The sequence below is a fragment of the Aulonocara stuartgranti genome (assembly GCF_965226115.1).
Source record: "Aulonocara stuartgranti genome assembly, chromosome: 5".
Lineage (NCBI taxonomy): Eukaryota > Metazoa > Chordata > Actinopteri > Cichliformes > Cichlidae > Aulonocara > Aulonocara stuartgranti.
In genome coordinates, this window is record NC_138943.1 from 15,147,092 (window position 1) to 15,160,642 (window position 13,551).

At 38.0% G+C, this 13,551-nt stretch overlaps 1 protein-coding gene and 1 long non-coding RNA gene across 2 annotated transcripts; both read right to left on the reverse strand.

Annotated features, from left to right (window-relative positions):
- Positions 1 to 1,629: 1,629 nt before the first annotated feature.
- Positions 1,630 to 8,759, reverse strand: synprb (synaptoporin b). The gene is made up of 5 exons (XM_082535017.1): positions 8,683 to 8,759; positions 8,003 to 8,127; positions 4,628 to 4,826; positions 3,954 to 4,145; positions 1,630 to 3,865 (listed from the first exon to the last, which is right to left on the reverse strand). Exons 1-5 carry the CDS (start codon positions 8,704 to 8,706, stop codon positions 3,494 to 3,496), a joined length of 912 nt encoding a protein of 303 aa, XP_082391143.1. The 5' UTR covers positions 8,707 to 8,759; the 3' UTR covers positions 1,630 to 3,493.
- Positions 8,760 to 12,441: 3,682 nt separating this feature from the next.
- LOC309706294 lies at positions 12,442 to 13,551 on the reverse strand. The gene is made up of 3 exons (XR_014276711.1): positions 13,096 to 13,551; positions 12,886 to 12,987; positions 12,442 to 12,588 (listed from the first exon to the last, which is right to left on the reverse strand). It is a non-coding gene; the product is annotated as an uncharacterized lncRNA (long non-coding RNA).

Below are 13,551 nucleotides of genomic sequence, written 5' to 3' on the forward strand. Positions count from 1 at the left end.
CAACTGACATAACATACATCCTAAAGTTAAATCCTTCAGAGTAAGATAAACTATAAACAACATGAGTCACTTGATCATATTATACATGCATAACAAAACTCTAGTACATTTGTTGGATTCAATTCTTGCACTAATCCAGCAGATTTACAGACGTGTGTATTGTATTTTTCAATTTACATGTATAATTAAAACATATATCAGCTTAAACATTGGTACAAGGCAGGAAGCCATGCTTTCATCTTGTTTACAACAAATTCTGACCCTACCATCCAAATGTCACAGTAGAAATTTAGACTGATCAGATCCAACTATGTTTTTCAATTTTCTGTTGTCCAATTTTTGTTATTTTGGTGAGCCTGTGAGAGTTGTAGCCTCAGTTTTCTGCTGTTAGCTGACAGGAGTGGAACCCAATGTGGTCTTCTTCTGCTTTAAGGTGTGATGTGGTACGCTTTGACAGATGCTCTTCTGCAGACCTTGGTTGTTATCTGAGTTACTGTTTTCCTATCAGCTTGAAGCAGTCCAGCCATTCTCCTTCTTTTCACCCAGAACTGATGGTCACTGGATAGTTTCTCTTTTTTGGATATTCTCTATAAACAGTATAAGTGACCTTGTAGGAAAATCCCAGAAGATCATCAATTTTTGAAATACTCATACGTCAACAACTGTGCTGTGTTCAAAGTCACTTTGAACACAGCACGGTTTGAACTTTGGGAGGTCGTCTTGACGTCTACATACTTAAATACACTGAGTTGCTGCCATGTGATTGGCTGATTAGAAATTGGCATTAATAAGCAGTAATACAGCTGTAACTAATCCAAAACAAATAAAATAAAAAATTCAAAAAATTCTACATTTCTCACACTTGAATGTTTCAGATCATCAAACAAATTGTAATCTTAGAAAAATATAATTTGAGTGAAAAGAAAATGCAGTTTTTAAATTAAGATTTAATGTAAATGTCCAAATCGACCTAGCCCTGTGTGAAAAAGTAAACCTAAATATAACTGCTTAAAACTAACAAATGGCTGCACCATCCTTGACAGCAAGAACTGCAATCAAGTGCTTGAGATAATATAAAATAAGATAAAATATAGCAATGAGTCTGCAGTATAACATCCCTGTGGAGGAGCTTTGGCCCACTTTTCACTGCAGAATTGTTTTATTTCAGTCATACTGCAGGACGTTTAAACTGCAGGAAGCACAAGCATGAAGACCCTGTTTAATGGTCATGCTAAAGTATCCATCCACTCTCCTCTTCTTATTCATGAGGTCACCAATCTGTTGCAGGGCCAACATAGAGAGACTGACAACCATTGACACTTACACCTACAAGAAACTTAGAATCACCCTTAACTCCACTAACTGCATGTCTTTGGACTGTGGGTGGAAGCCAAGTGAACATTTAAACTCCACACAGAAGGACCCCAGCCAGATAGTGGAGCTGAACTCAGGACTTCCTTGCTGTGAGAGAGTACGAACCACCATGCCACCGTGCTGCTAAAGTAATTCAATTGAATTTAAGTCTGGGTTTTGACTGGGTACTTTCAAAAGGTTAATTTTGTTTTTTTGAGCAATTCTTTTATGACTTCCTGGATAAGTCACGGAGGCGCTGTTGGAATTATTTTGGTAGGAAAATGACTCCGAGGAAGGTTCACTCTTGTGGTAGTTTTCCTGATGTCTTTTTTTTTCATTTGTGGATAATGACTCTCGCCGCCTTTTAAAAAGGAAGTTAATCACAGTTAAATTATGATTTAACAAGGAGAGAGTGGCAACTACTAATGTAAATTTATATTTTGATGATCTGAAACATGTAAGTGTGTCAAATAGATAAAAAAAAAAAAAACTAAGACATCAGGGAGGGGTCAAACACTTTCTATTATCAGCACTGTAACTGCTGTGCTGTCATAGTGCTATTTGAGTAAATCTTTTAATTTAAGGATATTTGTAAATACTGTTCATACGATAGTGATTGTGATGATAATGATTATAATAATAATTGTAGTGGTAGAAGTAGTAGTAGTATATAAATTTAACACAATAACAGGCTGTAAAGTTATGTGTAAAGTTCACAAGTTAAAATAATTTCTGTGGTGTCTTATGAAAACTGTTTGGGTTTCCCGCTACAACCACAGGTGCACAGTTGTTTGCACAGTTTGTACAGTCGTGTTCAACTTCATGATTTTATTTAAACTGAAATGCACTGGCTGATCATGCTTGTACCATCATGCATGTATATCACTCTGTCTTTGCAGCGACTTGTTTACAAGGACCAAACCTGTGTAGTCAAACAGGTTAAGCGGTTTTAAGTATTAGTTAGCATTTTGTTAATTGTCTCAAATAGGATGAAACAGATACCCTGAGGGATTATCCCTTTGGGCTTTGCACTTGAGATAATCCTGATACACAGTGTGAGAAACGCTTTACTTTGGTGTTCTCATAACAGCGTTCACTAATTATTTCCTTTGGAAATATCTCCATTAGTTTTTTTTTAGTATTTCCTCACTTTCAATGTCCTTTGTTTTGTTTCTTTTTTTAATGAAAACATAGAGATTGACATCTTTTACTGAAGAAAGTAACCACAGAATACACCCTGATTAAACTGTGACTACCTAAAAAATCAACCATATAACTGAAGAATATGCAGTGAAACATGAAATAGGCTGAAAATCCCATGAGCACATACAAGCACAAGCAGGTAAAATATACTTACGCCTGTTTCATGTTAACAGTATGATTTCAACATGAAAATTATACTGATATATTGGAAGGGATATATAAAGGAAACATTCAGCTTTGATATAACTACGTCAAAAGGTGACTATGCATGCATTTACAGAAGCACATATCTATTAATACTCATAAATGTTCAAATGGAGACACTGCAGTGCTAATAACAAACAGAATCAATTATGCAGAACAGTCAAACAAATAAATATTCATGGGAGAATGCTCACACACTGGTTACATGTATTTGTCCACTGATACAACATATTTCCATATTACATATTAGAGAGCACTGTAGTGTGATGTGTTTTTTCATTTAAAGGTAAGATCAAGCACTTATAAAGTTTGTAAAGTAAAATCATTTCTTTATAAAGAACACAAAGCCCCAGAATGATAACGCTAAAGCAACCAGATCCTATCTCAGTGTAACTGTGAAAGGATATTTTAATTGTTTTCTGGAAATGTAGAGTTTAGATTAGATTTAGATGAAACTTAGTCTCCCCCCCCCAAAAAAAAAAAAATTGTCCACAGAAAATAAAAGGAAAATAGAAAATGCACAGTAAAACATGCAAAAGGACCCAGAGATCTCAGAAACAGTATTCTTGAGCAATCATGAGCGTATAAGTTTATGTAGAGGATAAACTACGTTGTGATCCAAACCCTTCAGCATTACATTTAGTCAGCAATGATGTCATTTTCACAAACTCAAAACAGCAGTAGCAAATTTTCATTCAGTTCTCTACGTGCATGTGCACGGTCAAACTCTAAGTCACATCTCATTGACAAATATCATTGGACCTTGAGAAGCCACTTTATCTTCTCTGTCATAAATTACCGGTTTACCAAGATATGTCTGTGGTAAGCTGAAGCTTACCTGTGTCTGGTTGATGCTAGCTTGCCTCTGCAACTGGTGATCAAAGTCTCCCTTTGACAGATTGAAACTGTTTTGTCGAGAGGGAGCAAAGTTCTCCTCTGGCTGGTCGAAGCTGCTCTCGCTGTAGAGCCGCTGTCGCATTGAACCGGAGCGTTTCCCAGACGCACTCCTGGTCGGATATCTCTGTCCAGTCTTGTACCAGCCCGTCTCTTTGAAGACAAACCAAATATTCCCAGACCAAAGGACAACATTAACAAAGCCAAAGACCTGGAGGAAAAGAAAAAACACACTAATATAAAATCGCTTTCAATAGCAGTGCTTCAGAACGTGCGTCATTCTTTAATTATAGACATACCACAGATGTGTTAAGACGTGACCAGAGAGGCTCCTCTGTAGCTGTGCATTTGTTTTCCTGAGCTCTGCAGGAAGTGATGAGAAGAAGCACCTGTGTTGGGTTGGTGACTGTCTTTATATCAGAAAGAGTTTTGGCCCAACAACAACTGCTGACCAACCACATGAAGGAGAAGATGATCGTAACAACAAAGTCCTGAGACACAGGAGAAAGGAGAAAAAGTCAAAAACCAAATTGAGCAACGACTTAAAAAAAAAAAAAAGTAAAGTTAGATCATGAATGTCAGCCTCAGGCCTAATACCAGCAGATATGCTTATATTAATGCCACCTCATATCAGCCAATGACTCCACTACACAGTTGGGTATCTCATACAGAGCATGCTATTTCAAGTTAGTGCAAATCTGCAAGCTACTTGACAACCAGTCTCCACCCTAGCTCCACTTTTATGCCCTGTCTGACTTAATAAGCAGGTCTTGATGCTGCTCCCCACTTTATACACTTCATGTATATGGATGTGCAGGAAGGCTCCAGAGTGGAGTCACAAAATACTGCAACTATTCTTTTAGCTATATTGGTCACGTCTGAATTGCATTTTATATAATACATAAACAAGACTCTATCAGACGGTAATATGAAGCTGGAACACTGAAAAATCTGAACATGAAAACTCACTGACCACAAGTGGACCTCTGTTGTTCTTCAAGTACTTGTTCTGGTAGAAGACATAGACAATCGTTGCCAACAGCGAGTACAGGAAAGCAAAGACACCCACAGTCATGAAGTATTGGGCAGCTGAGGAGAAGTCACCTTCCAGGAAAATAATCTCATCTCTGTTCTCTTTGCACAAAGGAGCTTTAAAATGCACTTGCTGTAATCTACAAAACAGAAAGAGCAGGTTTACGTGGAGAAGCGGGGGAAATTTGTTGCTGCAAAACTGATTGGTTAAATAACTCTTTATATACAATCAGTTTTCAAAGTCTGTCTGAAACTTGTTCACCAGTGTTTGGGAAAAAACAAAAAGGAAAGTTTGTGAAGGACAGCTTAGAAATCTAGTGGTGCTTTAATAAAAAATAAAGCTCAGTTTTCTCTTTCTTAGCTGTTGTTTTTGTTTGTTTCTCACGAGACTCTTGTGAATTTGGTGTTGCTCATATAAGAAGCAATGCAATACAATATTTATAAAGTAGCTGCAAAAAGAAAAAAAAGCCAAGGACGTCTGCAAGATCTCTCTCCAATATGACGAAAGGACAGTGAAACTGCTTCCGAAATATGAAGCACTGACCAGTCTGATAACAGCAAACTGAGCAACTGTTACCCTGACAGGATCAAGTTTAAATCTTCATTAATCCTCCACTCAGTGAGGATTAGTCACTTTTTTCAGTTAGCATTTTATACTGGTTTATACTGGTTTATAATGGTTGATAAAACTTGAAAAACCGCAGACGCTGTGCTTCATAGTTGATGCTGTTTTCTGTCTTCTCCTCAGAGAGAAAAGTGTGATGCAAGGTGTTGCGTATTTATGCATGCTCAAAAAGTACAATATGGCCTAAAAAGCACTGAAGAAAAAAAATTCTACTAAGTAGACCCAATATTAATTAGGTCTTCATTATAAAATACTAAAGCATAAGGAGTACATGGTAAATGGACTGGTACTCATATAGCACTTTTTCTACTCGAGCACTTTCTTACTACAAGCTTCATTCACCTACACAAGCACCAGTTTTACCTTACTAAGTGCTTTTAACTTAATATTCACACAGATCCATCCGCATTCACTATCTTGCCAAAGGATACTTCAACATGCAGATTAGAGGAACTGCTGACCTTCTCAAGCAAATGACCTGCTCCACCTCCTGATCCACCGCTGCCCAGTATTCTTAACAATGTATGTTTGACTTCTCTCAGCATCTATTCTAATGCAGTTGTACAGGGCATGAGAGGTTTGAGTGGGTCGGTTCATGTGGCTGGTTGTTTTTCACCAGGGTTTGGCTTTTGATCAGTTTGTTATAAATTAATGATTAAAAAAAAAACCCATCACAAATAAGAGCATGAAAAACAGAAGCAATTTTTTCAACACAACTCCCACTTTTACACTGTTCACATGCTAAGCGAGTTAAAATATATGCATAGAAAAGCAGTGTAGACATATTTGCCAAATGAACATTTTATTCATTTGAATGAAATAGCAAAGCAGTTGTAAATGTTCATATTTTTCATATCGTCTCAACCCCTTTTCCGGTTCAGGACAGTAAGCCAGCTGTGCATGGGCAAGAGGCAGGATACAGGCCTGGACTGGTCTATCACAGGCTGAACTCATGGAGACAGAAAATCATTCACACTCATATTCACATCTACAGTCAATGTAGCAGCAAACTCTTTGGAGAAAGTCCATGCAGGCACAGGAGGAGCATCCAAACTCTACAGACAAAGCCAACAGAACCTATTTGCCATGATGGCAACTTTTGCACAACTGTCAACATTTATTTTCCACAATTACACTGCGAAGGTTGACTAATACCTGCACACACACACACACACACACACACACACACACACACACACACACAAGACTAGTAATTATGATTAACAGGCACACCACTCATGGCTCAAATGAAATGATGTGAAAAGTGTGACCTCCCTGTGGAAGCCACTCACCTAAACCAGGCTTTTTTTAGACAATAAAAACCCCCAATGTTCATGCATTGCTCTTTGCACTTTACTGGTATAAAATTAAACTCTTCAACATCCACTTTTGGCTGGATTCTCTGTATAACACAGCAATTTCATTTAATCAGTGGGTAATTATATTCTATATTCCCACCACAGATCTGAAAATATGTAATTGCTGTGAATAAAAAGGACCTGCCAGATTCAACAAAGCAATAAGAACAATTTTTTTTTGTCATCCTGGAAGACAGCCGAGTAATGTTTATGTAATGGTTCACAAAGAAAGGCTGACATGGCCCCAGGTCATTGATGCAGTGTTTTCGAGTTGTGGACTTTCTAGTATTGTTCATTTTAATATTTTCTGTTGATTCTTAGGTTGCCTTGTTATTTGCTTCATGATTTCAATTTCCTTAGTTCCTGTCTATCTTCTCATGTCAGTTTCCCTGCGTTAGTTCAGCCATGTCTGGGTTTCCCCTGTTTAGTTATCATGCTTCACTTCCTGCTTTATTTTTATAGTTGTATTCAGTTTTACTTCTCCTCATCTTATTTTCCAGATTGTTTGCAGCAGACTGTGAGCACCTGTGTTGTTCCCCAGCTGCGTTCACTTCCCTTGAGTAGCCTTGTGTGCAGAAGCAGCTTCACTTTTCCTGTTATCCTTGCTCTGTGCATTTGTTATTCCTCCTGCTGATGTTCCTAGTTAGGTTAGTGTCCATTTTCCTGGAGTCCTTGGATTTTGTTATCTTTTTGATCTCAGTTTTCATTTGAACTGCTCCCTCATTTATTTATTAAAGGCATGATTTAGATTTTACTCCTCACAGTGATTTTTGGGTTCAAATTTGGGATCCGCTACCACACACACTATGACAAAGATACTAATTTGTGGCTCATCATAATATCATTGGGTCGCTAAGCATTCAAATCACCTACACGTACATGTTGTAAGATGAGAGCGAGTGGTAAAATAGAAACACTGGAACAGAAGTTAAAAACAAAAGCACCTGAAGCTAAGATTTTTCTCATAGGAGTCCAGGTACGGATGAATCTAATGATGCGGGGAAGTATTTTAGACTCTGGGACAATAAATGGGTCAGACTCCTGCTCAGCTGTCAAGCTCTCTCATCCTAAGTTGGACAAAGAAAAAGCAGCTCCTCTGTTTTAGAGCTGTCATGTCAATGGAGCAGGCCTGTACAATTTTAAAATACTTTCTGGGCCTATTTAAGATGATTACTGTGGACATGCTTTTTTAGGAGACTATTCACATTTCAGCTCTTAAAATAATAAAATGTAAAGAGATTTATTTAAAGTTAGCTGTGAAAGATTAAAGGAATCTTACTTAGAAGCAAACAACCAAAAGGGATCAAAAAGGAAACATAAGCAATTCGTTTACCTGAAAGGATACCCGAAATCAATGTTGATGCTGTGGTTATTCTGCCTCCTGTCTGCACAGTCCACCTTAACCTGGAGATGACCATAGTATCCTCCACATGTTGCAAAAGCACAGATGGCAAAAATCTTTGAAAGAAAAATCATAAACCAGTAACCATTAGTTGATCATTTATTCAGACTCTCCAAAAGTAGTTGACTCCAATCAGCGTGTGAGTGCAGCTTCCTGCATAATGTATACACATCAATAAATTATATGACAGATTATTAAGATTTATAATTGGTTTGAAAACAAAACCTGAATAATTTAAAGGTTGGAAGACAACAAACAGAGCTCCTGACTGTGCCCTGGAAGGAGGCCACAGCAGTACAGTGAGATTCAATTTGTCAATGCTAATACCAAACTCAGAGGTCTAACTTACTGTGAGACCCAACTGACTGTGAGGCAGACAGCTTCCTATTTCTTCCACTTCACTGACACAAAGAACAAGAGCTTTACTCTGCATCGGCAACTTTGAGTCCATTTATTACTTTTAACATCAAACACAAACTAAAAATGATCCCTAATTAAACTGCTGTTATTGATACAATTACATTTTAAATGTGAATAGAAGCAGACGTCATCATTTTCACCAACCCGAAGAGATAAATACAGAAAATAAACCACCAAGCAAAGAAACTTACCGGAGCAAATATAACCATACACATTTAAAAATCACAGAGCCCAACTCCGCACAGTGCAGACAGCTTTAGTCACCAGGTTGAAATGTCACTGATGTAGATAGGAAAACCAGAGCGACTCCTCCAGCAGAGGGGAGGGCTGACAGGAGGTGCCTTCCCCAAGGAGGAGTCGGAGACATAGTCAGATGCTATATTTATTCAAGCGCTGCAATAAGCTGTGTAAAAAATATCAGGTAAATATTTTGTTTACTTTACTTGTGTTGCACTGATTATAAGAACAATTCCTGTTTTTTAGGATTGGCGTGTCATGGCAAAAACATCTTTTCAAAATAAAGCTGCATTAGGAACATGAAACAGATGCAAATATCTGGGGCAGTGTTTTCATCATGACAATTATTTCTCTGAACTTAATCAGGTGAATTTGAATGCTGAAATTAAGGTTAAACATAAAACCTTCAACATGAGACACATAAAATTGAGGGAAATTGTGTTCGTAAACATAAAAAAAATGAAACAAATTAGTCTTGTGTTGTCTACCTTTGATTTCTGGGCTTTGAGCTGAAAATGAAAAAGCAAATGAAAGACTGGAGGTTTAATTTTCTCCTTCCATTTGGGATCATCACAGCTTATTTAGATATCCAGTGCATTACTGAAAAACTTCAAAGTTGATGGCACCCTTAAGCCGAAATCATCCTAAAAATATTAGTTTACATGCTGTAGTTGTTTATTTCTACCGTAATGAGGGAGTCGAATTGGCACAGATATGCAGTTGGTTACTCTGGTTACTCTCATTTTAATGTAGCTCCAGTGTAGCTGTGTTGCTTACACTGAGGTCTGATGAGTATATTAATTACAGTTCCTTTGAATTGCTTTGTATTCATTAATAACAACATATGGGTCTCAGTAATTATTGGGGCTCAGTAAGCCCAGAGTGTCAGGGGATCTTGAGTAATAATCCTAAGTAATATTAGTTCAGTGACCTCCACAGACAAGTATATTTCCCTTCAATATTAATTTTGATCAGTTTAACAACTGATTGAGTTAAAACTATACCTGCAGCTGCCTGTGTTGAAATGAGAGAAAGCATCACAGCTCCTGTGCATTTTGCAGATTTTAATAATTGCTGGATTCTTTAATTACATTTTATTTTCTAAGCAACTGCTGATATTTAGGTCATGTGTGCTGATATAAAAAGTATCTTGCTGACCTCTTTTGGTGACAAATCTGTACTACAGATGAATTTTTAAGTAAGGACGGAATTAGGGTTGTGCATGTCACTGAAATATGTTTGCAATATACTGAACTACAACCTGGGTTTTAACTGCTTATTGGTGATCTGAAGATACTGCAGCAGGACTGTGCTTTTCCTAAAGCATACCTAAAGCAAATAAACAAAAACAAAAAACCTCTTTGTAGGTTTTGGCTTTTTGTCAAAATCTGATTCTGATTAGTCTGAGTACTCAAAGTGAAGCGATTTATTTACAGTACAGTACCATGAATATGTTTAGAGATTAAAATGAGGGCGAAAGAGAGGGAAGGTATCATCAAGAGAGAACAGGCCGGTTTTGTTGGTACAAGAGCAGCTACTGGATCTCTTCAGCAGACTATCTCAGTGAAATGTAGTTTCCATTTTTATTTTTCACCGGGGCCTCTATAAAAGCATCGCAATTACTACACATCACACCACCAAATGTTAATACTCCTGCTATCGATCATTTAAAGTGCTCCCACTAATAACGATCTAAGAAGCAAATAAGCATCGGGTAAATACATAACACACAGTAATTACATCATAAAAGCAACAATATAAAAACAGTATATAATGAAATAGATATTGTGAAATATCCTTTTACATCATGTGAATTGTTGGAATATATACTGGAATAAATATCCACTCAAATCTTGAAAGTAATCATTGAAGAGCAGCAGGCAGTGCGTGATTAAATAACGACTTAAAAAAAGTCAGAAGCCTGTTATGAGAAGTTATTTTAAAATAGAAAGTGACATTGATTGCCCAATTCCCTCAGGCAGTGACCAATCACAATTTAAGTCTGCACTGAGAAGCAGCCAGAATGAGCCAGTGCCAGAGGAAACCTAGATTCTTTGAGGTGAAAGCATCTGAAAGGTAGCAAGACGGCAGGTTTAATGTGTTTAGAAATCTCTCAAAATCAGTTGTGAAAGTGACGGATACCCAGTGTGCGAGAGTAAAGACAGATGTCATGTGGATTCTTTTAGAACCTATTTTGTTCCAGCTGGAGGCTGACAGGACCATTAAACTGATGTAAAAATAGAGGTTGATGCTGCAGTCTTGATGAGAAGAGACATGAAATCCCCTCCCTCGTTTAAGCAGAGATAAGAATAGTTTGTTTTTTTTGGTAATTCCCACGAGTAAAGACTGCTGCTTTGGGTTCTTTGCACCTCAAGTTAGTTTTTAAAAATGCTGTTTCTATGGAATGAGCCAGATAACTGTGGAGAGACAAAACAAAAGTCTTTGTTGTGAGACATTTTACAACATCCAGCTCTGTTTCAAATGAACTCTCATGAAGGTTGTCAGAAATGTTTTGAAAGGTCCAGTGCGTTTCAGCAATATAAATGTTTGTTGTTGAAAACTGCAATAGAGAAATTTAGATTGGGAAAAAACATCAGTTCAAATAGAGGTTGTTAGTCAATCACCTAAGGGGAAAGCGAATATCCTGTTCAGGAGGTTACATGAGCTCTGACCCACTGTGTCGATCGTTTGTTCTTCACTCAAAACAAAACTCCTAAGCACTGGGTTGTTTTTTTAAAAAAGGACAAGAAAAAGTAAGTAAAAATCAACAATATGGTGAATCAGTCTCACTCTTTTTTTTCACTCAGTCTACCATAAAGAAAGATAGCCATTCACACTGACTTTCACAAGGTCTTTAGATCGTATGGAAACCCAAAAAGGTGCAAGGAGAACATGCAAACCCCAGATGACCAGCGGGTCTGATACCACTGCTGCTGCCATGCAACAATGATAGCCACTCCATCACTACACTTTATTGCAGGTCCAAGATGTATCCAAAAAAAAGGCAATCAAAAAGGCTGATAAATAAATGGCATCCAGGGAGCACACAAGGGTGGCAAACAGGAACACAACCAGATCCACAATCAAGACCGTGGCAGTTAAGTCTTTGTAAGTGTTATATTACCCTGCAGTACTTAAATGTTATTCTTTACTAATACTCATACACTGTGAAATTATCTGTGTTATTCATGCATATAAAGAAAATCCTTCTGAAAATGTGAAAATGCTCAATAACTGACATAGCCCTACTATTGTTAAGTAGTCTACCTCACCTTTATTTAAAAAGAGTGATTCAATTAATGCAATGTAATTGATGTCAGTGTTCCCCAAGCCTCACCAGCATGCACACAGCCTGAATAAATTCAACAGACCTCACTGTTAATCTTCAGGATGTAAAACCAAGAAATTACAGATAATCATCTTTTATTTAACACTCTAAAAGATGGATTTCACTGCTAGAAAGTCAGTCACGTCATGGAGCTATAATACTGGGATATAAAATGGTAACCCATACCTGACAATAAAATAAAGAGACAGCTGTGTTTTAAAGGGGCTTGAAAAGAGGAAATGACCACAATGTCTTGCCGGCCCTCTCTTCCATTATTGTTCAACTGGTAACCATTAGTAGTTTTGTCACGATTGACGCTGGCCAACCGTGGGGATGTAAGGAAGGAGGACCCAGGCGTGGAGCTCTGAATGCAAACAGCGCGTTTATTTACAGTGAAAATGGAAAACACAATAAATCCTCAGTGCGTTCCCGACTCCTTTGACATGTCCTCTTCCCAGTGCTAGTGTTCCCGTCTCCGCTTCTCAGTGTCTGAGCACCCCGTGCTCTCTGCTCTCTCGTCTCCACGCTTCTCCTGGGGAAATCAATCAATCAATCAAAATTTATTTATATAGCACATTTTAAAGACCGAAGTACACCAAAGTGCTTTCCAGTAAAATCCTGATACAGATAAAAATCACAATATAAAATATAAATTACAGATATAAATAAAATAAAATATAAAATAATTAAATAATCTAAATGCAAAGCCAGATGTAAATTACCCTAATTAGCCTTAAATGCCAGGTTAAACAAATACGTTTTTAGACGTGATTTAAAAGACTGAATTGAATCGGATGCGCGAATATGAAGAGGAAGAGTATTCCATAACCTCGGTGCGGCAACGGCAAAGGCACGGTCTCCTCTGGTCTTCAGCCGAGACCTAGGTTGCACTAAGAGCAGTTGGCCCGATGATCTTAGTGCTCTCTGAGGGCTATACAGACAGAGGAGATCAGCTAGGTAGTCAGAAATAACAGAGAGGCCACCATCAGACACACCACCATGCAGCAGACTAAACTTAGTAACTGGTCAAGAGACTAACTTGAAGCCACGCAATGATCCAGCATCGGAGGGAGCTCCACCACACTCTAAAGTAACTCCTCCGACGGGGCTTGATCAGCTGTATGATGGTCTTCAGGTGTGGCCAACCACCTGGCAGGGCCACACCTACCAGGCCTGAAGGCGCCTGTAAACAGGTGCTCCCAGACACACCAAGACACACACACACACCTGCAAGCAGGGAGAACGAGGGACAGCAACATCAAAAACACATATAATAAAATACAGGTCCATAACTGCTCAGAGACCCTGGATCGCTCAGATCCAGGGTCCCTGACAAGTTTGTATTAGGCTGGTGTTTATTAAGGTTTTTTCTTAGTTCACTGCAGAGCAAGTTAACCACAAGCCCTTTTCACAAAAGATATGCTGACATTTCTCAGGAGGAAAAGCATAAATAAATGCCAAAATGTCAGTTTCGTGAACTGTGTGGATCATTAAG